The following is a 26,603-nucleotide window of genomic DNA, read 5'->3' as shown; positions in this document are numbered from 1 at the left end:
AGATTTACCACCAGCATCAGTGTGCGGGATCGACCCAGAATATGAATCTTATGTCCAATGCATGACGCTCCAGAGGTCTGCATTCCTCCCAGGAGTCCTACGTTGGGAAACATAGCGGCGCACCTCATGTGTTATCTATTATCTACTCGACTCGCTGGCCCAGCCCCTCCATCACACGCCTGGTCCACACGTGGCTGGGATCTGCGTTAGAGATGGGGGCCGGAGGCATTCATCATGCCCGGAGTTCACTTTGGAGCTCGGGTAGTGAAACTCTTGCTTAGCGGACATTTGAGGTGTGGTCACACACAGCTTGTGAATGCACGTGCACAGACGCAGCTCTGTGTGAAGCCAAGGCTGGATGAGCGCTGTGCGGATTGTGGGGGTTATTTGACGATGCTTCATCATGCTGCTCAGCGTGGATTATCGAAGGTCTGTCGATTCAGGGCATATACATTGAATGCGTGTTGTCCAGTGCTTTGGAGGCAAGAGTGTATTAATTTTCGATTTAAAGCTTTCGTGACTGCAGGGATTCATCTTCTTGGTTCTTTCGGTAAATAAAACATAAAATAATATAATATTTTATTATGTTTTCTTTTTATTATTTTATTACTTCCCTTCTACGTGACTTTACCCAAAGAACCAAGAAGAGTGTATTAATTATTCAGATTTATGAAACCCTCCAAACCCACTCTGCTGCTATGTAACTGGCAAATGGCAGCAAAGAAAGTTGGCCCATGAACCCATCTGTGATGACCAGAGCGTTATACTCGATTCCCGCTCACGACAAACACCAGTGACGATTATCTGACTGGTCCTGGGCCTCCCCTAGATCGACTCAGCCTCAAATTAATACCTGGTGTGGTGCGTAAAATCGCCACTGGGGAGACAAAGGCGGGCAAGGGTGGTGCTGACTACCCATCCCCTCGTGTGCCGTGCCGGCCTTCATTGGTGCTCGCCAACAGCACTTGCCCCAACAGTCGGTTAAGGCTATGCGGGGATCTTTGTCTTTGTTATCATCTTTAATCAGTGGGTTTTCTCCAAGTACTCTGATTTCCTCTTACATGCAATCAATTGCTTAAATGGGAAATTATCCAACACCCACTGCAGGATCCTCGTGAAAAGAAAGTATTGAGACCTGGACTTTGTTGAATAACAAAACTATCACACATGCACTTAGGTCCTAATATCATTTAGAAAAAATACATAAACCCTAAAACCATGCAGGTGCATTCGTCTTTTCAAGCCCGTTGGATTTATGGAACCCTAAGGGCTCAGAGGGGTGCCTTTGGCTTTTGGCATTTTGAGCGGTAACACCGCACCCACCGTATGAACCACATACGTGGTTCTGAACCTCAAGCATTAATACAAAATTCCATGGACTATACAGGTGCATTAGTCTGGCTCTCCGAGCCACAAAGACTGGCATGCAGCCCTATAAATCACACGGATGCGTGAAGCTGCTACACGGTGCAACTCTCCTGCACGTCCATGTGTTTGCGCCCTTTAAACGAACGCGCAACGCCCCATGTCAGATCCCGTCACTTCAACGGGTTTTTCATTCAGCACAGTTGCACATTACTAAGTGATTAAAATCAATCATGAACCAATTTCGTTGACGATTAATTTATATTAAGTACAATTTTTCCCACGGCCTGACCCCCCCCCCCCACCCCACCTATCCTCTCCTTGTCTGAACGCCCAGCCCAGGTGTGATCATTGCCTTCGCGTTCCCATGCAGGTGAGCGACGAGGTCAGAAAACTCTCAAGTGATACTGAACAGATTTATGACTTGCAGACCGACACGTAATTCTTATTTCCTCGGTGCTGCACAACTGCTGCTAAATGGAGCAACACGGACAGAAAAAGGTTAAAAAAAATTAACCCGTAAAAACTAAGTTTTTCACTATAAATCCTTTATATGCGTGGCGGCTAGAGTCCTCTCGTCATCTGGCTTGAGATGGCTGCCACCTATGGGTCAGATGATCGCCTGCCACCATTAAGCAATTGTTAATTAAATATAATTTATTTTTTCCTAAAAAGTGTAAAATTTTGGAAAAAAAATTTCACGAAAATAAATTGTCACGCACAACGAGTCTGTGTGCAAAATGTCAGCTCGATTGGATCACGGGAAGTGGGTTAAAAAAACGACCTAAAGATTTGCACGGTCGTAAGCGCGCAAGCAAGCAAACAAGTGAACTTAATATAAAGGATTTAAAAACCCGACTATGCGTGAACGTCATTGCACAAAAGTTGCACATTTAACATCAGCCTAAGTCGCCCGTGGAATTCGCAGTGAAACATGGCAACCGAGCCACAAATGTGTGGTGGATAGGGCACGTATGGACTTCACGCCGTCTATGGCCAATGCCGAAGGCTCTACCCTGGATTACCCACAGTCACACACAAATCACGCTGCGTACTTTAGGCATGAGCGCCAGGCACAATGCGTGTGCTCAAGTGTCCCGGTAAACATGACGTTCGCGTGTTGTTAGAACTAGATTTTAAGTTTTCGTGACTGCAGGGATCCATACTCTTTGGTTCTTTCGGTAAAGTCACGTGGGTATAAAAAAAATAAAATAAAAATTTAATCACGACGTTTCGATCGCAACACAAGTGACCGTCATCAGGTGGAACCGATACAGCAGGACAGCTGCTGATTTAGGTGACTTTACCGAAAGAACCGAAGAGTATGTTGTTAGAGCTGTTGGGCCAACGTTGGCCCAATGGTCCATGTTTACTGGGACGTTGCTGTGTCATCGCTGCCATAGTCCAGCACTAGCCCCGCACCTCGGATTAGTACGGTTGGCTATGTATGGTGCGAAAGAAGTTCAGCATATATATATATAAATAGCACCTACCCAGACTAGGCACTGGTTTGTGGGTACGGTGGAAAGGTAGTTCCCATAGCCCTGTGTTAAAGGTAGCGTTTCCAGCATAGCATTTTTTACAATACAATTATATTTAAATTTTCACAATATGATTATTGCAATATCGGTTTCTCATAACTGTGTAATTGTATTTTACAGTTTTACCTCCAGTACAAATAACGGCTAAGTTCTTCAAATGCAGTGCACTCAACAGAAGCCACCATGAATATTTTAATGATTGCAACTTTACAACCTATAATGCTGATAATGCACATGTTGTCAGTAATTCGAGGCATTGTGAAATCATTAAACGAGCTCCATGAATGTGGTCATATAGCCACCAGAACATCAATTACTCTGGAAAACACATTACAAACCACTAATCGGTAACAGCTATTTACTGAGGATGTGAATGCGTTCTCGTTATTTCGTAAATCTTTAGTCGGGAAATAAAATCTGAATATATTGTGTTTAGAAGCCACAGCAGTCATGATAGAGAAATATTTCTGCAATGTGGACGATTGCGTCGTAGCAGTATCGCCACATCCCCAGCAAGCGTGCGAGGTTGCGTCAACGTTGGCTTGTGGATTGAAGCTTTGAACCAACGTTCCGTGTTTACTGGGTCGCAGCAACCCCAATCACGAGCGATTGACGGATAGCGGTAACCTGGGTCAAGTGTCTCCCTGCCCACTCGATCTACAAACCACTACTCGCTTGGGTTTGGGCTCTGAAACTATTTTTTTTACTTTACCAGGGAGGGCCTACTGAGATATCTAGAGCTCATTTTCAGAAGCGGCCTGGCCACACATGACAGCTCAAACAAAGTGGCTTATCACGTGAACATTTATAGCAGCCAAATACCTCGAGAAGAATCCACGCGACCACGGAGAGAACATGCAAACTCCAAATATCCAGACGTCAGGGTCAGGTTCGAAACCACGACCTTCTCGTAGCAGTATCCCAGTTTTAGCTTTGCTGTTTCAATTTGACAATACCCGAAATCATTTCTCGTGAGTGCACATGCATTGGGCAGCGCTATAGTGTTCAAGGCACGTCAGCAGCAATAGGCGCGTTCGTTTAACGTGGCACACGATTAACATTTAAAAACCTTCCAATGGACCAATGTGTGTGGGTGTAAGTGGACTTGATCTCTGTTTCTACAGCGCAACCCCTGCACGGGTTACACGGGCTCAATTCCACGTGATCCTCGGGTTTTAAACAAGATTTATTCATAAAAAGGTCATATCTACAGCACCGTTAAGGTCATAATGAAAGCATCGGATGGCCGACTGCTGCAAATCACTGATCGCGTGACTGCACAGACGCAGCAAAAAATTGCTGAAAATGCTTTCCCTTATTTCCCCTTCTCAATTTAACATCATTTGGCCATTGTCACAGCAACAAATAAAAATGCATGCACATGTAAAAGAAACGTAATTGCATTACAATAATTACTTTTAAAAATGCATGACGCTATTGCTCTCCGCTGCCAAGAAACCGATTTGCATGAGCACGCTGCAGCCAGCTGCTCTGCAACACAAAGAAGCGGACATGCCAACGCTGACGGTTCCATTTGTAACCTCATCAGACGGTACATGTGCGAAAAGATGAAGGGGGGTGCATTCCGGAGATGTCATGGCCGTAATCACCAATCGGCGAAATTAACATGCAAGCAACATTCAACATGTGGAGAAATAAAAAAAAAATTAAACTTGAAATGGTAAAGTGTTCACGGCCGGTTTTTTTTTTAGCCGACCTCAGCCTCAGGCAAGCATGTCGCTCACTCGATGGAAGAACACATGTATAATGTATAAACTCTGTTCTGAACCAAGCACCGTGCACCACATTCTGCCAGTCCTGACAACGAAACTCTATTGACTTTCATGACGGAGACTTCTGAACGCACATCTTTCCAGCTGACTATGATGTGTTTTCATGCCCGTCTGCTCTGGCCAGCCCTGTGGAATGAACCGTAATCTCATTTCCATATCACAAGCCGCAAAATGACTTCAAAAGGGCGTGCATTCTAAAAAAAAAAACCGAGGTCTTATCATAGACCAAGCCTAAAATACAAAGCACACGCGGAGTATGAACGAAAAAATGCATCAATTTGGTAACCTAGAAGCAGTCTTAAATCTTAAAACGTGTTCACCGATCTACATCTTTGTAACTAAAGAATGTACGCTGATTTACTTAGGCACCCAAAGTCCAACCATCCGTCAATTAGATATTCGGGAGCAACACCCAACTGAGAATTTCAAAATTAGTTTTTATCTCCAAGCTGCATGGACCTAAATTTTGACTTAAAACTTTCATGACTGCAGGAATTCATATTCTTGGTTCTTTCGTATATACATTTTCAATTCTTATTTTCTATCTACGTGACTTTACCGAAAGAACCAAGAATCTGCATGGACCTACCAAATTTTGAACATAAACGTATGCTTGTCGTGTGAAAAACTAAATGGTCGAGCATTGTATTACACATTCTATAATTCAACATCCTTTTGTACAAATAAAATAAGTTGTAGGAATTATATAAGTTGTAGGAATTGAATGGTGAACAAAAGAAATACTTTTAATGTGACCGAGGGAGAATTTTTATCTCATTGAAATTACGCATGCTGTACATTTCTGTAAAATAATTACACTTAAAAAGTGATTGGGACATGCAGGGTTTTAGATGTCTACACAGGCTAACTAGGCATTCACAAGTAAATTGGGGCGAGAGGCATTGACCACTTAACATGGGTTGGTGATTATAGAAACGTTCACTGGCTGGAATTTGCCAATGTTCTGTTAGGAAGCCACTGGAGCTATGCACTTTTAAACCTCGATTGAGAAATAATTTATTTAGAACAAATTTTTGTGTTTAGTCTATTATCCTTCCCCCGCACCTCCGATTAGCCTGGTTGGCTACGTACGGTGTGAAAGAAATTCAACATACATTAATTCCCAATTAATGCATAGAAATGCGTTATAAACACGCGTACACTGCATTAATATAAAATAAGTTATGCATGTTATACAAGATTAGTGCGTAGAAATTTGAATATGCTATTTAACATAAATTCCAAAGCCGGACTGACTAAAACTTTCGAGATAAAGCTGTAGGTTATGAAAGCCAGCGCTTTGGAAATACAATAATGTACAGTCATATTTCATTCAATGTTTACACAAAATACTGGAAGAACAAAACATGTTTTAATGCTCATATGGACATACCGAAAACAATTAACTTTATGTTTTTGTTACAAAAAAAGCTTAAACAGCCATAAGAGAAAACAAAATCGTAGACACCTCGATGGATGACTCATTGTTATGTTCTTAGGTTTCTTTTCGGTAAAGTCACGTAGGTAAAAAATTAAAATTAATAAAAGTAAAATAAAAAATAAAATATTGTTTCATATTGCTTTTGTGTCCTCTAGGATATTCTTCTTCTCTTTCAGAGGTATAATTTTTGTACATGTGTTAGCTTCTCAAGTTTGATAGTTAGATGTCCAATATTTAAATCCAACAATTGTATCAAAATAAAACAAGTTACTTTGTACATAGCTTAACCAAGACGCACCTGTGTGCGCATTCGCTCGCCTTATGTAAAGACTAAATGAGTTCCTGGAACGTAAAATACACACCGCAAATGCCACGTACGAACCGAGTTGTTGTCAAAACAGAATCTGGATTTTAAAAAAAGCACACCCATTGGGAGTTCCTTCGATTGGCGAGTTGCATTTCGCGGGGGTAAACTGTGGGTACTCCACACTTCTTCCAAAACTTCTTGCCGGCGTGGGAGAGAAGGTCAAATACTGAGTGTGTGGGCTCTCTAGAGCTCCCTCTAGTGGAGGCCCTTCCGCAGCAGTGGTGTGAGAAGGCAACTGCAGGGCTGCGCTTTTGCCTATCATCTAGGACGCAAGTCCAGCCGTGCTTATATCTGACATGTGCTTGCCTCCGCCCCACCAAGCTTACATTAACCAAAAATATAAGCTTGCGTTGCTTATATCAAAACTGTGCTGAAATAAACGCATTTAAATCCAGCTTCTACTGAAAGTTAAAACTACTCTTTAGCAAAATTATACTTGAGTAAAGTATTGTGAACCCTAGAGACAGCTTTATGCAGCAATCACATGGCCTTATAAAGAGCTATTATAACGAGCTATTGTTAACATCTAGACTGAGGATCTGCTTAGATTTATCCATAAGCGGCATTTGATATTCACGGAAGCCTTGTGATCACAATTTGGAGAGCTAGTAAATCAGATTCGTAGTGATTATATTACAGTATTTTACATAAGCCTCTTCGCATTCCCACTGACAATGTTATTGTAGATAAGGCATTGAGCACAGGAGTGGAATAATGATTCTCCCTGCCTTCTGTTTCGATGAATTGTCGCGTTCCCAGGTTGTGATTCAATTGAAGGACCAATCTTGTTTCATCATTGTTGTGGTCAGAGTCTCAAGTGGTTGGAGTGGTCTTAAATGAACCCGATACATACAAAGTATACGAACCAAAAAAATCCACCGAATCTTATATATATACGCGATTCAATGCACGTATTGTTTCGGTAAATTATCAATATTCATCAACAATTGATATCATAGGGTAGTGCTGGTAAGTTTGTGAACCCCCTGTAGCAAATCAGTTTAAATATTTGTCCAAGTTTATTTCTCTTGATCAATTTTATTCAAGTAACGAGAACACCCGCCAAGACCTGCCCTCCACTCCTTACAATAAGATAATACAGAGGGGAGCGGGGGGGTGAGAAACTTGACTAATGTATGTACAGCTCACCTGGGCTGCGGTGATGCAAGGCTTGTTCTCGTTGGTCATTTGAAAAATGAACATCCATCGTTTCAATCGGCAAGCGGGGAATCGACCGAATACGAGCTGCAGAACCCAACCACGGACGATCGGCACCGGAAAACAAAACTCCGATGCAGGCCCAACGCTTGAACCAAGCTGCAACGGGCACGATTTATTCTTTTATAAATCTCCACTGACGTAATATGCACAGCATAGTCTCGTCATGTAGTATAGCCTGCGCATTTTGCAATCACTGCTGAAACTCCAGCCAAAATAATCGGAGAGAGAGAAACGACAACCGAACGTTTTGACAACAAAAAAAACATGCAACACATGCCGGGTTTTTGTGTCGAAATGTGCAAAGTTTAACAAATGAGTAGTGTTGTTTCTTCAATGGCATCAGTCATTATTAAGTTAGTGTGAATCAGGAGATATGGCACTTAGTTAGCCGAGAAAGTGTTGAAAGCTTATGCCTAGAGATGCTGATGAGGTCACAGATGTAATCGAAGGGCAGTTTATACAGAGAGAGAATTGAGCTTTCGACTGGGGTATAGAAAATGTACTCGCATGCTTTAGTTTATTCCATATCCTTTAAAAATTAGATGCCCCTTGGCAGTACAGAGATAATGAGATGCGTTTAATAGTATTAGCGTAAAACATCAAGAGTCAGTTAATTTGTATTAATGAAGATGCAATCTGTACAAAATCATGTTATAAAGCTAATGGAGTTGCTAATGTATGTTACAAGGTGGAAATTATTACAATAAGGCATTTTGGCTTTCAGTTTATACAAATAATACAGTGGACATCCTAAAACTAGGTGAAAAGAAAAGGACACTATAAACGTTGCCAAAAGAAATAACGAAACAGACAACCATTAGAGGCTTCAGCATTAAAGGCAAGAACAGGGATTACATTTCTTAGAATACTTGGATTCAGCAAATGCTACCCACGCAACCAAAACTACAACATCACAACCAGACTGGCAAGATAACTGCTGTACAGTGAACAATACTGTGACAGCACCTCCAACAGATTTGAAGCAGACAGGCCTGAATGCACAACACGAGGTGTTCTTACGACCCTCCTGATCAAATCCTTTTCACAAGCCGGGGAAATTGTCAGTTCAGAATTATACATTTTCTTAAAGCCGCAAAGTAGAACGGACCTGCAACTGAAACCCTGTCGACATCATAGCCCTGACTTGAGTCCACTTTTATCAAAACTGTCCAGGTACTTTCTTTAAATCCCAAGTGGTTCCTTCCACACCAGACCAATACAAACGCGAACAACAAATGCATCGCAGCAACAGGTTTAAAAAAATATATCAAAGCCGCTTGTGCGCAATCACCTGTTGCCATGCGATCCGGCAAAGGTGTAGGTGTGTGTGTGTGTGCGCGTGCCGACGATGTCTGTACACGCCGCTGCTGCCGCTACAGCTCATCTCTGGCGGTGGCGTCGGCTATGTCCGTGGCGCCACCTAGCGATTTCCTAGCGGCCTGTGTGTCTACGAGCTCCTTGGCGAAGGCGCCGCCACCTTTCACGACGCCGGCCCCCCTCTCGGGCCAGCCGCCGCCCACGGCCCCCACTCCAGCGGCCACGCTGGCCTCCCAACCCTTGGTGCCGCCGGCTTCGTCGGCCTCCCCTTTGTTGCCACCGTTGCCGCCTCCGCCGTCGGACGAATGTTCGGCGCCGCCGCTGGCCCCGGGCCCCTCCATCTTTGGCGAGGGTCCCCAGTTGGTGTCGGGGGCCGCGGTGCCGTCCCGATCGTCCCAGATGGTGGAGGTCTCCGTGTCGCTCACGTAGTTGGCCTCGCCCGTGTACTGCGTCGGGTAGACCAGCAGCGGCTCGGCCGAGAACGCGCGCAGGTCCCGCGGCTCAAAGTACTCGAGGTACTGCTCACTGCGTGGCGGGAGGGGACAAGTTGAAATACAGGGCGAGAACAATTGGGGCGAGAGATGGCACCGATAAGAAAAAAGACTGGTGGTCTGGACACGAGTCTACAATGGATCCGGAAAGAAGACCAAACACGGGGTGACACACGCAAAGTGCAGGGAACAAGAAATATACGAAAAGAAACGTGTGCTGGATTGACGCGGTAGAGAATGAGTGGTTTAGGCGAGAGTTCTTCAATTGTTGCAACCCGTGAGCCAGATATTAAGCGCACAAGATCACGGACCGGGCCTGCCGAGCCATATAAAATTCGAGATGCAAGTTGGCGAGACGAAAGCGAGAGATAAACAAGGTCTAGGCATGGTAGAGCTACAGAGAAGAGAATAATATGAATGAGATGCAGGCAGGATAAACACGAGGGAGAGGGAGACAGATGAGAGACCTGGAGACAAGAGGTTAGAGGTCACGTTATGACGTCACGACGCCAAGGCGGCGCCATAACGTCTGCCGCGCGTGACGTCGTAGTGCCTGCGTGGCCCGTCACCACGCCCTAGTTTTATTGCGTGGCCCACCATTGCAACGCAACCCTGGTTTGGGGCTAATAAGTATAACCAGTAAAAACAAAGTTTTTCACTATAAATCCTTTATATGCGTGGCGGCTAGAGTCCTCTCGTCCTCTGGCTTAAGATGGCTGCCACCTATGGGTCAGATGATTGCATTGCACCATTAAGCAATTGGTAATAAAATATAATATTTTTGTCCTAAAAAGTGTAAAATTTTGGAAAAAATGTTCACGAACATTAATTGTCACGCACAACGAGTCTGTGTGGAAAATGTCAGCTCGATTGGATCACGGGAAGTGGGTTAAAAAACGACCGAAAGATTTGCACGGTCCTAAGCAAGCAAGCGAACTTAATATAAAGGATTTAATAAGTATAACCCGTAAAAACAAAGTGTTTCACTATAAATCCTTTATATGCGTGGCAGCGAACTTAATATAAAGGATTTAAAAATATATTCGCCTGTGGAGGACGCGGGGATCGATCCCGCGACCTTTGGCATGGGAAGCGAGGGCGTTACCAACTGCGCTACTCCGCCACGGCCTGTGGAGGGGTTACGCTCTGGGCTCTTATACTGTGACGTTCAGCCAAAGACATGAATGAGTTATATTTGAATATATGTAAAATCATTTTTTTTTGCCTAAAAAGTGTAAAATTTTGGGAATTTTTTTTCACGAACATTAATTGTCTCGCACAACGAGTCTGTGTGGAAAATGTCAGCTAGATTGGATCACGGGAAGTGGGTTAAAAAACGACCGAAAGATTTGCACGGTCGTAAGCAAGCACGCAAGCAAGCAAGCACGCAAGCAAGCAAGCGAACTTAATATAAAGGATTTAAAAAGACGATGAAAGGGAGGCCGGAAGGCGGGAGGGCGGAGTTGGAGGCGGAGAACTGGCGGCGTGAGGGATCGCAAGGAGGCTCTCACATGGGATGCTTGTTGAACATGACGGGCAGGTACTCGTCCACGGGAAGCATGCGGCCCAGCGGCTCGCCGGCTAGCAGCTTCCGCGCGCCCTGCAGTGACACTGCATACGCCAGGGTCCAGTACGAGTAGTCAGCCCACACCAGGTTCCGTATGCCCTTCACGGACCGCTCCGGGGTGTCGATCTGCATCTTCTTGCGGCCGATGTATCTGCGGGCGTGATTAGTGCGTTCACCTGTTGTTAGTCCGTCTGTTGTTTTATTTTTAAATTGAGACGTCTGTGATTTATTTTGCCCACGAAGGTGCACGTACTGAGGGACCCAGTGCAAATAGCAGAGAAGCACGCTCTTCCACTGAACAACTTTGTGAGTGATTAAAACAGTACATCCGTTATCCATGGAAGTGGAACATTTGATTTCGCAATGAGTTCTCATTTTTGGTCCAAAATTTAAATTGAATGCAACTGATTAGGGTGAGCGTTAACTTGAGCTTTACCTTGGGCTGAATAAATACAAATTAAAAGTGGTTTATTTGTCCAAGTCTCTTGCTTACAGCCCAGAGCTTTGAGAATATCCATTTCTGTTACAGAGGGTAGGCTATTCAGACAACAACAACCTCTGCCGGTTTAATCCACTCCCAAGAAATCAACGATCGAGTAGACCCCCTGCCGATTAGACTTCAGAGTGCGAATCACGTTCTCTACCCGCTGCGCAGCATAATCAGCCCCCACGTGTTAAACGCAGCATACGTAAATGTCTCCAAAAACATCGAAATGTATTGGCCACTGTACAGCTTGGCCTGTGTGGCCGGTTAAGTAGCCTCCGCTACTGAAGCTTGGTCTGTCTGGCCAGTTGGCTTAAACACCTTGAGTGAGAAAGCAACAATACCAGCTGGCTCCACACACGCACGCACGCATGCACGCTCACATCAGGTCCCAGTTGAAGTTTAAGCTCTTAACGTCTGCAATGAGCCTCTCCAGGCGGTGGCGGAAGAACGGCTCGAAGCGGACGTCGTCTTCCAGCACCAGCGAACTGGGGAGGCCGCGATCCACCACCTGGCGGGACAGCGGCGAGTTAGCCAGGGCGGGCGAGGTGCTATGGGCGACTCCAGACCCAGCTATTGGCTGGTGCGCATCGACCGAGTTAATACTCCGTTTCTAATAACAGTAATGTACATGATTCACCCAGGAAAGCCTTATTTAGTTGGGGATGTTTGGTCAATTCTATGCAGGAGTGCATGGCATGTGGGAGGAAACCAGAGTACCCGGAGACAACCCACGCGCAAAAGGGTGTTATGCTCAGCACTGACGCCCCCCCTGCACCCCTATGCCTCCAACACTTGGCAAGCCTTGATGGTCCCGAAACCAAATACCATCCAGCCTCGAACCTGTTTAGCCCTGGAGACATTCAAGTTCGGGCGCATTTGTGGTAATTTGCTTGCATGCACCTTGGTGCAGAAGAACAACATTATAGCTCAATTTCATCAGCATGTGTAGGTGCTGATTTTAGCCAAGTTGACAGGAGTGCAGGAATGTGCACGTTAACAAAAGCAATGCTCACCCACCCTAAAATGCTCGTTACTTCCAGGTCATTGGCAGTGCGAGTGTGCACAGTAAAGGAGAGAGAGACAAGCGTGGGCGACGTGGCAGACAGAACAGTTTCCGAGGAAGAGGATATGCCGAGTATATGTCAGTGATTCTGGTGCCAGGGGCTGCAAATCATTGCTCCACCAACACGTTTGCGTCAACGATGCAATTTCGATTTAAAGCTTTCGTGACTGCAGGGATTCATCTGCTTGGTTCTTTCGGTAAAGTCACGTAGAAGGGAAGTAATAGAATAATAAAAATAAAACATAATAAAATAATATAATAATATAAAATAAAAACGATGCAATTGTCAACTCAAGCGTCAAAGCCACATTGCGAATTCAGCTTTAGAGGTTCACTCTTTACGGTCATGGAATGGAGTTATATTTTAGTGTTGTAGCATTCATGTGTGACTGCTATGATGTGAATACCATTAAAGTGTCCCCAAAATGTGGGGTCATTTTGAAAAAAAAACTAATATTTGTGGGGAAAATATGGGATCCTTGGAAATCAGTAAACAAAGGATGAAAAATACAAAGTTGTTAAATATATACACAGGATGCTTGGAAAATAATATGGTAATAATGAAAGTGGCTGTGTTACTGCAATACAATTGCTTCCTGTACACAACGCCAATAAAGTTACTAAACAATCTGGTCACATATATAAGAGTGGAAGTAGTCGTGGTGCCAATTACGTAATGCGCCAGATGGTGAAACAGTCGCGTAGACACAACCGATATTCAATTGCCAAAACAAAATACACAAAACAATTCGAATCTTTGGAGCGGTGCAGAAGATACATCTGCACCCACGGGGCAATGGTTCTGTGGACAGCACCTACATTCACAAGTGGCCCTGAGATCACAACAAGGAACCTAACTAGCTCTGGCCAGGCCATGGAAAGGGGAACACCTCTTGCCAGATGCCGTAGTGGCTCAAGAAGCAGCCGATCTCTCCCTTGGTGAGAACGCGGCCAGAGTAGGGGTCGTGGTAGCCGGGCAGCATGTCCACTCCCAGTGCCCGGATCTGACTCTTGTTGAGTGCCCTAGGGGAGCACACGGCACTCGCTTGAGCAAGATCGCAGACGCAACAACAACTCAGTGTGGTGGTGGTTGTTGCGGCCTGCGTACTTCCCGTCGACCGCGTCCACGACCTTGCACTGGATTTGCTGCTCTTCGAGCGATCGCAGCATGCGGAGCCGCCGCTCGGGACGACGTTTCAGGTTGATCATGTACACCTGGAGCGCCAAGCAGGGAACAGTTGTTGTTGTTGTATAGAAATTAGGAACAGCTTTTATTCAGAGGGCTCGATATGAGGCAACATTGCATGTAAACAGCTTCACGTTTTAGAGTTTCATATTAAATAACGTCATCATGAAAATAATTATATTCCAGTTTTATATTGAATAGTCTTATATTCAGGAGATTCATATGCCACAGCTTCACATTTAACCATTTCGCGTTCAATAGTTGTTCAATCAATTTAAATAAGCAGACAATTAATCTCCTTCATATGTCTCCCATCATTCTGGAAGTACGTAATTTTACCAGCAGTGATTCAATGCAATTATTTTGTGTTAAGTTGTCCTTTGCCTGCATCTCCGATTAAAATGGTTGGCTATGTAAGGTGCGAAAGAAGTTCAACATAAATTTCGATTTAAAGCTTTCGTGACTGCAGGGATTCATCTTCTTGGTTCTTTCGGTAAAGTCACGTAGAAGGGAAGTAATAAAATAATAAAAACAAAACATAATAAAATAATTCTCACGTTTCGGCCACAACGCAAGCAGCCGTCCTCAGGTCCTCTGGACGGCTGCTTGCGTTGTGGCCGAAACGTCGTGAGAATTATTTTATTATGTTTTGTTTTTATTATTTTATTACTTCCCTTCTACGTGACTTTACCGAAAGAACCAAGAAGAAGTTCAACATACATAGATGCATGCAAACTCTGGACCGGTTTTGACATGCAAGAGTCTCGTAAGCAGAGCCAGGCTTGCTTTAATCAGTGCTGGTGAGCTGCCAGATGGTATCGGCAGCATGGCTTCTTGGATGTATGCTATGGCTCACCAGCATCTGACAGTTCACCGGCTTCGATTCAAGCAACCCTGACCTTGCCGCTGAGACACTGTATGTTGAAAGACGGTCCACAATTTGCTTGCACAGTAAAACCTTGGATTGCGAGTAACTTGGTCTGCGAGTGTTTTGCAATACGAGCATTTTTTTAAATAAATATTAATTTGATAAACGAGCGAGGTCTTGCAATACGAGTAGTACGTGTATATGCTTTGTCTGCCGAGTGTCACGTGATCACAACTGATGTACGACGAGTGCTTTGATATACGAGTGCTTTGGATTACAAACACGTTTCCGGAACGAATTATGCTCGCAATCCAAGGTTTTACTGTATTGAATCAATGTTGATGAAATTACGCACTCCCAGAAGGCGATGGGGCCGCTAGGTTGGGTGGAGACAATATTGGGGAAAGCAGATGAAGACGATTAAAGAAAAACATCGATGCAACTCTTTCACAGCAGCGATCATTCCAATAGTTTTGATTATTACACGCTTTTATTTAACTCACTCTGTCTGTTGTTGTCGTATCCTCAAATCTTGTAACTCAATTGTAACCGACTTCCCAATGTGGTATCGACTTGTAAACTTCGTATGCTTATGTCTTACTGATGACAATACTATATTCTATCATTAAAAATAAAATAAATATTTATAAACCATCTTTTTTACATGTTATGTTTCAGCTTTGGTCTAATTGTCCACGCTCAACTAACGTTGGCTGTAAATCACCACGGCCCCTTACGTTATGGCAAGCCTCGGGCCACTTCCTGGAGTCGTGGAGTTCTGCCATTACTCGTACGGTACATTTCATTAAAGCGTGTTTTTTAAAAAGTATTTTTTTTATATTATTTGACTAGAGCTTACACGATGAAAAACTATTCTCTATTTATAGAGCCTAGTAATATAAAACGTGTTGAAAATTAAACGAAGCTCAACGTGAACCAAACAATTAAGTAACAAATGAAAGTTACGCACTTTTGCATAAATCACTTCCTTCGGAGGCTCACAGCTGGAGACGTTTTCGGTTTTAAAAATTATTTGTTATTATTTAGTCTTGAAATGTGGTCAAACATAATATAACGATACAACACTTGTAAAACAGATATGGAACAGTTGGGAAGGCAAAAAAACAAATGCACACGTTGACTCGGATTAACCCTGACGAAACCTTCAGCCTCTATTTATAGATAAAACATTCGCCTGTACCCAACAAATCATCTAGCCAGGCGATTACTGACAATCATGGGAGCCAATGGGTACAGTAAGGCCATATGTTAATGGTTGGTTGCCTTACACAGAACAGGGCAACCTGACCCAGGACATGAAGAAACCATGTTATTCCACCTCCTGTAACGGGATCCAGTGATTTTTTTAAAATAAATGTAAAATATTCCAACATGAAAACCCCTGTTCGATGAGACATCTCATTCTAACAGGTGTACTGGTGCCATTCCATTAAGAATCTTCTTAATTGACATTAACAATCGTGTTAACTATCTGTGGTGGCCTTAAAAGCAACCCAAAGCAGAACTAAACAGACACAGGAAATTGATATGTCACTCACGGAAGAAAACTATCCTGGCTTCACCGCCCATTCACAGCTTTCCAGCCGATGTGGTCGGGCCAGTGAGACGACAATTCATGACGCCCAGTGCCCGTCATTACCTCGTCAAAGCCCATCTTGTCGAGCTCCCTCTCCGGCATGTGGATGTACTGGGATGGCTTCATCGGAGGCTCTTCCACTGCAAGGGCACAACGGCATTAGCTAAAGGTCCAATTACTGAAACAGCCTAACCGCAGAGCCCCCAGAGTCATGCGTGATTAATAAATGGTATTTTAATGATTCGTGCATTTAAAGGCAGATAGAAAAAAAACAAAAGACCTTTGGTCCACACGGCACGCCAATAGCTCTCTTGTAATGGCTCTCCATGTTACGGCGCTATCAAAAATGTCGTTATATAATGAATGAGCCAGTCATTTTAATTGATGGGTCTTATTTCCACAACCACTCAATAATATCTACAGGGAATTAGTAAGCAGTGTCTATTGCGCGAGTGGATGTTAAAGATGCTGTTGTGTAATTTTCAATCAGAGGCCCACTGAGTGCCTGTGTCATGGCCCACATCCCAAATAAATAAATAGAAATTATAAAACAAAAAAATTGTATCATTCACTTTTCACAAGACTTCCCTGCCAAAAAAACAAGACGACTGTCAACATGTGCTCACCTGGTTAAATAAATGTGAATTCAATCTTGAATTGACCTAATTCTTGTTAAATTATCAAAGCTCTTTTTTTGGGGCTGGTACTGAACGCTGCCGCCTTGTGTAGTGTTCCAGCGCGGTGTACAGCTTGCACGCACCCATGATCTCCAGATGGGTGTGAATGAACATGTCCACATCGTCCTGCAGCGTGATCTCTGCCTTCCCTGGCACCACCAGGTGTCCGAAGCGATGCTGGTTACAGATGTACATGGGCACACCTGCAGGGAGTGAGCAAAACACATGGAGCGATTGCACGAAAATCCCCCAGTGAGGCCTTGCCAACTGGACAAACCAGTGCTGTTACAGAAAGGACACTTACGTAGAACAACACGGCAAACAAGAGGACAATGTTGTCAGCACCAGGCTTGACCACCTTCGTCTCCCCAGAACTGATAGTTTACATACCACACAAAGTACTTCTTTTGAGCTGTGCTGACCTAAGGGAGGCCCAGGACAAATGTTGATACTATGTGCCATTTATTCGATCCTTCTAGGATGGTGTCACACATGCATACACTATGACCAGTTTTCTCGAACAAAAGTGATATGTAAATAATCTGCCATCAATCAACTTGATGAAATAAAATAAACCACCATGTTATTTTTTAACATGGTGGCATTACAGTAGCAACATCGTGAACATAACGATGGGAATCATTCAGAGTGTAATATTACATTGACTAACACTCACAACACATGCATCCAATCGTGTGTTGAAAATATTATTTTCGATGTAAAAAATTAGTTCATGCGACTCCTGAATCGGCCACCAGAGGTGCTACATTCACCGCAATGCAAAATAAAATAGATTCTCGTATCAAACCGCGTGACAAGTCGTCACTGCATGGCGAAGAGAGTGAATTATTTTAGGAGAGGCTGCCATAGAGGCTATTTTTCCTCCTCTTCCAGCGCTGGTCAGACACCTTGGAAGAGGTGGGTGACACCCACACTTTACCCCACCACGCGCAAGCTGTCAATCGACTCGTGACGGTACCTATTTATACTGCTCGTTGGATATAGTGCAGTGGGGAAGATTTAATAAACTTGCAACATTGTTTCAACCGTCGCGCCAGGAAAATACACCGGCCACCCTCTAGCTTACAAGTCCAGTGTGACCACCGTTACAAACGCGGTAGCGTCAGGATTACAAACGAAACAAAAATGTGAAAACTTAAACAACAACAACAACAAATTAAGCAACATTCATCCGTGACAGAGGAGGGCATTGCGGCACCGAAGTGTTTGCAGGAGGCGGCGAAGACGATGATGTCGTCGAAGGGCCAGGCGTAGTTGGGTGGCGGGGGATAGAAGCTGATGAGGCGCGACGCCTCGCGGCGCAAGTCGATCAGGAACGTCGAGTGCACCATGGGCACGCGGAAGCAGCCGAGACGCTCCCGCTCCCGCACAGGCAGGTACTCGGGCGCCCTCTTGTAGTAGCCCTGCACAGGGAGGCCCCGGTGTGAACAAAACAGGCACAACGACATCTCCCCCTCGTCCAAAAGTCACATTATTGCGAAAAGTCCTGCACGTGGCAGCAGTCACGCATGGTTATTTGTGTGATCATTTGCATATTATCCGTTTCCTTCAAGAAACATTCAAAACAGTTTCATATCTTCTTCTTATAAGCCAAAAGTCAAATTATTGTATGCGGTCAGCTGCTTGGAATTTCCTTCTCTGTGTGGCTTCCATTCTGTTCCTGATGTCCAGTCCCAGCCACTGTCCTCATATCTCACTCCACCGCATGCTCCCATCTCACCCTTGGCTTCCATCTACACCTTCTGCCGTGCACCGGTGGTATCTCCACAGCGCTTCTAGACGACGGGTCTCTATGCGAGTCTGCGGGCCTCTAATCTCAAAAGCCCTTCCAGTTGCATATTCTTTGTTTCTTCTCAACACGTGCCCAAACCATCTCTCTAACCTTCTCGATGCTATTGCTAACCCCTGAGAAGGCTCTTAACCTCTTCGCTCAGCCTTCTTTCCTCTACAAAATACCTCCAACATCCACTTCGGCGTTCGTATCCCCGTCCTTTTCTAGCACTCGTTCCTATTCCTTCCTTGGTGCCCACGTCTCTGCACGATATAAAAGGACCGTGCTCTACGCGTTACCGTTCCGTTGTACTCGTGTATGCTTTACAATCAACGTAACACTCGTGAGACCTTGGCCCATGTGTGACATCATGCTGTGTTGACCCATTTCCTTCCCACCACTGTTGCCCCACCCTCCTTCCTCAATTAATATTCCACCTGAATACTTTAAACTACTGACCTAAATTGATGCCCATCCCCCCCTCTGAGAACGAACAAAGCTGACGCTTAGCTTCGGTATACGAGGGGTGGAAGTAAATTCTGTGACTTAACACAGGAGGCATGGCCATACCACAGAGGATGGATGTTAAGTGGGCATTTATGAACGTATAATTTCCTCTTTTAAAATCGATTCTCAAGACAAGGGCATTCAATTGTGTGTGTGAGAAAATCTATTATTTCTCATTTACAATGTATGCATTTTTAGTTTGGGTTAACAGTACAACCAAAATTTGACAAACAAGACATAAAAGTGATTAACATTAAATAAAATCAACACCCTGAATTGTGACAATTAATCAAATAGCTAGGGAGGTAAATTGTGAGATGACCAAAGCTCCGTTCAAAGAATATACACATATCAATCCACTGCTGATTTTTGCCTCCCTTCACCGTGCAGGTTGACGGAGGTTATTTGACCACACCTCACCACGCTGATCAATGGAGTTTGGTGAAGTTGGGCAGCAAACACGTGGTGGGATGGATCTTACTGCATTGCCCTCTACTGCATGAACATAACCCGCCCCAGCCTACAACGTCCTGTTTCACGCACATTGGTCACCCAACCAACCACCACCCAGGCTCAAATCCTGGCTTAGCTTCCGAGATCTAATGAGGTGGGGCGCATTCCAGGCACAATGCAAAGACACAAACGTCGTTGTCTCGTCCGCCACATATCTAGGCTGTATGTCTTGGGCTCATTCTAGATTTGAAGTTTTCGTGACTGCAGGGATCTTTGGTTCTTTCGGTTCTTTCGGTAAAGTCAAGTAAGGTATACAATATAAAATAAATTAAATCACGACGTTTCGGGCGCAACACATATACCTACGTGACTTTAACGAAAGAACCAAAGAGTATGTCTTGGGCTGTCAGCAAGACTTTGAAGTCCGTTAATGAGAAACATGACTGTGAAACCGGGATCGGGCGTGCCTTTACGGCCCTCTAGTGAAGTAAATCCCATACTCTGTATTGCGTGACGTTACTGGATCACCATGATTTGATGCCTGACTGTAACTTAAAGCTTTTTTTTTATTAATAGAGCCTTAAAATCATCCTGGAAATTCTAGGACAGACATAGCTCAAGTTTGCATCTACTACATAAGAGGTTTTCATTTTTGTAGTTGTGTTTTCCACGAAAAGATATTACTTTCAAGAAGGATTAGCAGGTTTCAGAATAACATTATGAACTGTCATGTTTCACAGGGCGATGAAATCGCGTTGTTTGTGTGGTCAAAGCCAAAGACTGGAGAAAAATAGAATAAAAAAAATCCGGAAAACCTATCCTCACCAGATCTGGCTTCAATCACTTCCACATGTGTTCACAGTTAAAGAACAGCTTGCAGGGAATGCAATTTTCTCGTGACGATCAACTGACACGGGCCGTGTAGAGCGAGGCAGAGAGCTCTTGCAGGCGAGGATTAGAAGCCTCAGGCTTTGCCCTTCAAGGCGACCTTACAGAAAAATAACACAGTTCCAACAAGATCATCCACTCCTTTCTATATCATGCTACACACGCGTACTATGCGTGTATGTATGTTGAACTTCTTTTGCACCGTACGTAGCCAACCACGCTAATCGGAGGTGCGGGGCAAGGACTACAAACGAAACACAAAAAAGCAGTTCTCAAGAAATGAGCTTTCAACTTAGAATTAAAAGTGCACAGCTCCAGTGGCTTCATAATATCGGAAAGGAAGAGCGTTCCAGACGACCACAGAAGCGGATCATTTCACTGCTGTTTTCAATACTTAAAACGGGTCAAAGCGCGCCCATCTGGATAAACAGCTGACAGACTGGGGAATCGAATGTTGTCAAGTCAAGGAATGAAGCCCGAGATGCACGCCGAGAAAATTCCTTTCGGTGTTTCCACCCAAGGCCTTTCCGTGAAGTAAATGGGACAACGCTGCAGTACGCTTTTCAAGGACGAGTTGACTGCATGTCTTAGTACCTACTTCCCGAGCGTATGCAAACCGCCGCGATATATACCCAACAAAGCGCGCAACTCAACTTATGCAACGGGTGTTTCTGTGCAGCAATGTGTTACATGGTCCCAGGTGGGAGCTTGAGCTCAAAACCTGAGAGCCAAGGATTTAAACATCTCGGCTGTCTGCTGATATATCCCTTTGCCTATCCAGCCAAATGCTACACGTGCTGGCTATTACATAGCATGTACACAGCCAGGGGCAGCTGAACACTAAGTGGGGGCCCTGTGCAGAAGGGAAGAACTGGGGCCCTGGGGACAGCCAAAGATGACATGCAGAGTAACACAAAGCAAAAGAGAGACATGGAGAGGGACGGACACAGAGACACGAGACACTTTTTGGAGCCCCGTGCATGTCAAAATGTTTCGCAAGCATAGGGACATAGCACTTTTTTCCGTCAGGCATTAATGTATATGCATGCAAGACTTCAACACTACAGTACTAGAGGAAATAGTGATTGTCTATATACATAAGCTCACCCTCGCCACAGGATCAAGACTGTAAACAGGAAATGGGTGCCACCCCATGCTCGTTGAGCTGGTAATTGTGTTGACCAGACTTTGATTTGAGGAAATGCAGGTATCGCTGCAAGGGGGTCATGTACGCTACGTACGGTGTGTGCGGTGTGCCCAGAGTGTGCAATGAGGGGGTGTGGTATACACACGCAATGCTGAATGCGTTGTGCGTGGTGTGCACTTGGTGTACATGCGGGATTCGTGTGTGAGTGTGTGCATGCGTGATGAGCACGTACGGTAGGCGCAGTGTGTCTGTGTGGGTGTGGTGTGCACGTGGCACATGTGCGGGGTGGGATGCGCGCATGCAATGCGTGCGACAGTGTCTGTGGTGTGAGTGTGGCGGGTATGAGGTGCGCCCGCGCGATAGGCGCCATGCACGTGGGGTGGGGTGGCGTGCGGCCTGCGGTGTGTTTGGTGCACACGCGTGATAGGCGGTGTGTGTGTGTGGGGTCCAATCGCTGTGTGTGTGTGTGGGGAGTGGTAGTGCAGCGGTTAGCGCGCTGCGCTATGAAACTGGCGACCCGGGTTCAATTCCCACTCACGGCCAACACCAGTGACGATTATCTGAACCGGTCCTGGGCCTCCCGTAGGTCGACTCAGCCTCAAATGAGTACCTGGTGCGGTGTGTAAACATCGCAACTGGGGAGACAAAGGCAGTCGGGCGTGGTGCTGGCCACCCACCCCGTCGTGTACCGTTCCGGCCTTCATAGGTGGTCGCTAACAGCACTTGCCCCTACAGTCTGTTAAGGCTATACGGGGGATCTTTGTCTTTGTTTTGTGTGTGTGTGGGGTCCAATCGCTGTGTGCGTGTGGTGTGCGCGATATAAAAGTTGCATATGTGGTGTGCATTTGTGCGAGAGGCGAGGTGTGCGCGTGAGGTGTGCCAGGTGCACACGTGCAATAATAGGCGGCGTGTGTCTTGGTGTGCTCCCCGTGTGTCTGCGGTGCACGTGATAGGCGCGCTGTATGTACGTAGAACTTCCGTTCGCACCGCACGTAGCCAAGCGTGCTCATCGGAGGTGCAGGGCGCGTGTGCGGGGTGCGTGTGGGGCGCCCGAGGGCCGTGTGCCAAGAGCGCTGCGGCACCTGCTCGGTCATGGCGCTCCAGTAGTTGGAGTAGGCAGTGCGCGAGTCCAGCATGGGCGCCACGATGGTGCGGTTCTGAGCCACGAGGAATGACAGCGTCTTCTCGTTCAGCAGGAAATTGTCAACGTCCACGAACTGTGAAAAAGAACACCCATGGCCTCCTGTAAATCGGGGAACATTGCCCGAACAACGATTCATTCAGCCCTCCTTCATGTAACCATGTGATGGCTCACACAGGTTGTGTCGGTTGCAATGGAGACCTGCAGAAACCGATGAACAGTAATTTTAAATATTTTTGTACAAGGAATATTCATTGCCTTCTCATACCATGCTCGTGATCGGGGGCTGTATGACCGTACTTTACCACGCGGGGACATTATGCAGTTCGGTAAAAGAGGGGAAAGCAAGACTGGTTCAGATATCACCCACCGCTGATATTAGCCGTGACCAGAACTCAACCTCAGGTCACTAGGCTCATGACCACTGCAATGCACTGCTACCTTCTCAAGTATTGTATTCGAGTATTTGGCTGCTATACATATCAACGTGATGAGCTATCATATGTGGCGAGGTAGCTTCTGAAAAAGACGTCATGCACCTGGGGAGGGGTCAGACATTTGTGACGATGTGTGACAAGGGGGGCGGGGTTTGAGAAATGTGACGTCACATCAAAATGCGCAAACTTTAAATAAATATAGACAACACGTTCTACTTAATTAAATAAACTTTTTGATAAATGTTTTCTCGTACAACATCGGAGTGCAGCACCACATTAAATACGCACTACAATGACAATAGTTTAAAGCGATTTGAAGCATGTTTTATTTTTTTTGGGGGGGGGGGGGGGGCAGAGCTTTGTGACGTCATATTTGAGGGGGGGGGTCTGACTTTTTGTGACGCCGTGTGACGAAGAGGGGGGGGGGGTCAAAAATCGTCCAAAATCGCGTGACGTCGTTTATGGATGGCCTCTATACAGCTCAGTGGGCCTTACCTGGTAAAATTAAAAAAAAGTTTTTATTGTTAGTAATGTCTGCGTTTATCTGCACATATGTAAGATGGCTGGATGACCCAACACAAATATTTTAGTGCAGGGCGGAAATCTAATGATGACTGTTAGATGGTCGTGTCACAATGTTGGATTATGGGCTTCCACTTATGACTAAACATTCCAGAGTTTTCATTCTTAGTGAGGTTCTCTTAAGCCTAATTTCTGACCGCTGTGCAAAAACAGTGATTAAATAATCTAGGCCAGTGGCTCCAAGATTAGTTCTCGATACAACCACGTTTGAAAATGTGGTTTGCATCGATAGTTCAATTTTAATGTGCAATCTTAATGTGCAATTTTATTGAGAGACTGTGTGTTGTCTTGCTGTGGTATGGGACTTTTGTTGTTGTTGTTTTGCTGCCTTTCCCCAGCTTGCATTTATTGTTGAAATTCGGCAGGAATGTATATACTGTACTTTTCAAGTTGTACCTATATTATATTTATTTATTGACCTGCTTACCTTTCCATACCTTGCACTCCTATCGGTTCTTGTATTGTTGTTGTAATTTTATGACCCGGCCCTTACTGGACATCTGTGAAATAGAGCTCCATGGCTCATCGGATTCCGTCAGTCTAAATAACGATTCTGATTCTGATCACTCGTTGTGTCACAGGGGCCGTGGGAACTAATCCTAGGAATGCTGCACGTAAAAAAATAAAATAGCAAAATTCTTTCCACTGCCCGTCGCACAAATATTTAGAGGAGTCAATTAAAAGCAAGTTAATTGCTCACATCGCTTGTAACACTTTTAGGGTAGAGCGATTTTTTGGGGTTTGAATGTGTCACTGGTGGCATGGCAGTCTGCGAAATATGCTGGTGGGTCGGCTGTGTGGTCCACGGGGTGCAAAAATGTTGGGCACCACTGACCGGGGCTGTGAACACAATTTGGTAAAGGCCAGCTGTAGGGGCTAACGTTGCCACATGCTCGCCGATCAGATGACAGGCACACGGAAAACTCGTCTCTTTGTCGAGTGAAGCAGTTATGCCCCTTTGCTTCATAGAAAGCCCTTTTGTAGGTAATTAAACTAAATATTTGGCGATACTGCGTTGGCAGTGGCAAACAAGCGCAAACAGCAAAAAAACCCAACTCATTCGTCAATAACACTGCCCTAAGAGAAAACAAATAAATATATAATTGCCGACTTTTCGGGCAATGGCACCTCTTCATAGCACCGTGTTTTTTGACGATAGTGTTTGGTTTTCTTTGTCTATTATAGAAACATCAGTGGCAGCAGTCTTCGATATTGCAGGGCTCTTCCCGAACTTTTTCCAAATAGGGTTCTGGAGTCCATTGTTGGGAGTTTATCCAAATGGTCACTTTGCCCCTAGTTTCGGTTTCAGACTTGGACAAGACAAGCATTGAAGAGACTACCCCCTATTTGAATGCATGCTCACTACACGGGTGTGCTTTGGCAAGTACCTGCAGAATTTGCCAGGCAGCTATGGGAATAGATCCATCATCTTGGTGAAAACTGGCCTAGCAGGGGAGAATGTTAACCACCAGGCTAACCAAATGCGCATCACGATTGGTGCCATATCAACATCGCACCAACCCCGATTATCTTTAACGGTATCTTGACTACTCTTTCACTGGAAACTTAAGACATTTCCTAGGAAGGGCAAGTTGGGGAAAACGTCAAAATCTTCTTTTTCTGTTGATGATGGCAAAATAATGTTATTTTAATTCATCTGTAATAAGTTCATGAAAGCAGTAACTTTATGTTATGAATGGGTCTTGCCGTGTAGTTGGCCAAGCCGATTCACAAATATGTGTTCCTATGATAGTGCTTCATCTCAAAGGATTGCAAGCTCATAAAGGGTTTGTCTAATCTACACCAGGAGCCAAGGCTTGGTTAAATAGACACTGTCAAAATGAAACGTTGAACGATGTCAGAATATCGATAAAAGCACTTGGAAATTCCTCAGTTACACAACCTGACATTTGACACACAAAAACAATCATTTACAAATTAACACCACAAAGTTGTTTCGTAAAAGAGTTGTGCTGTAAAAAGGATCATCATTCAGCAACTGCTTCCGAAAGGGAAACAGCTGAATAGGCAATCTAAAGCTCGCATAAAAAATATGATCAACGTTTGCACACAACCACATATACAATCAACTCAACATTTCACTGATCGGTAGGAAAACAGTTCAGTACTCAAACAATTATTAAACATTAGTATGGCTGTCAATTAATTAATTAATTAAAATTGATTGCGTTAAAAACACAAGCATCAAATTGTCTATGCGACAATGGCCATCAATACAGACAAATTTTACGATTCACGTTTTCCTTCAGGTTGAATGTCAGAATGAAACTAGACACAACAAGGCACACAGTGCAAACAATACACGTGGTACAGGACACACGAAAACGAAAATTGACAAAACTATACAAAGCAATCACGCCAGAGAAGGCGATGACGGCACGTATTTTGGTAACACGGGGCATATTGATGTGGAGTAACGTATTGGCAGGCCCCGAGGATAGAGAAGAAACTGCTGAATTTGTCAAACCAGCCAGTAACACCCGGTCCACAAAAGTCGATTCAAAGAGCTTCACCGAAACTGGCACAGTTTACAAAATCGCGCACAATCATCTCAAAATGTGTAGACTTAACACACGCGAAGAGTACGGGCATTTAGAGACGTGATTACTTTTTGCACCGGGAAATCTGTATTGTTATACGCTACAACTCAAAGA

The 26,603-nt window shown here is 44.7% G+C and overlaps 1 protein-coding gene across 1 annotated transcript in view; it reads right to left on the bottom strand.

Annotated features, from left to right (window-relative positions):
- Window positions 1–4,079: 4,079 nt before the first annotated feature.
- Window positions 4,080–26,603, bottom strand: part of LOC144724382 (procollagen galactosyltransferase 1-like) — a 33,299-nt gene continuing 10,775 nt past the window's right edge. The window contains exons 4-12 of the mRNA XM_078603467.1: window positions 22,851–22,985; window positions 18,201–18,405; window positions 17,065–17,184; window positions 16,368–16,444; window positions 13,762–13,868; window positions 13,544–13,676; window positions 11,971–12,098; window positions 11,048–11,254; window positions 4,080–9,570 (exon numbers count right to left, since the gene is read on the bottom strand). Coding sequence (XP_078459593.1) covers window positions 9,102–9,570; window positions 11,048–11,254; window positions 11,971–12,098; window positions 13,544–13,676; window positions 13,762–13,868; window positions 16,368–16,444; window positions 17,065–17,184; window positions 18,201–18,405; window positions 22,851–22,985 — 1,581 coding nt within the window. The 3' untranslated portion in view covers window positions 4,080–9,101. The remainder of the gene's footprint in view (window positions 9,571–11,047; window positions 11,255–11,970; window positions 12,099–13,543; window positions 13,677–13,761; window positions 13,869–16,367; window positions 16,445–17,064; window positions 17,185–18,200; window positions 18,406–22,850; window positions 22,986–26,603) is intronic.

Source organism: Lampetra planeri, chromosome 20, assembly GCF_965212315.1.
Source record: "Lampetra planeri chromosome 20, kcLamPlan1.2.h2, whole genome shotgun sequence".
Lineage (NCBI taxonomy): Eukaryota > Metazoa > Chordata > Hyperoartia > Petromyzontiformes > Petromyzontidae > Lampetra > Lampetra planeri.
This window is presented reverse-complemented; position numbering and strand designations above follow the sequence as displayed.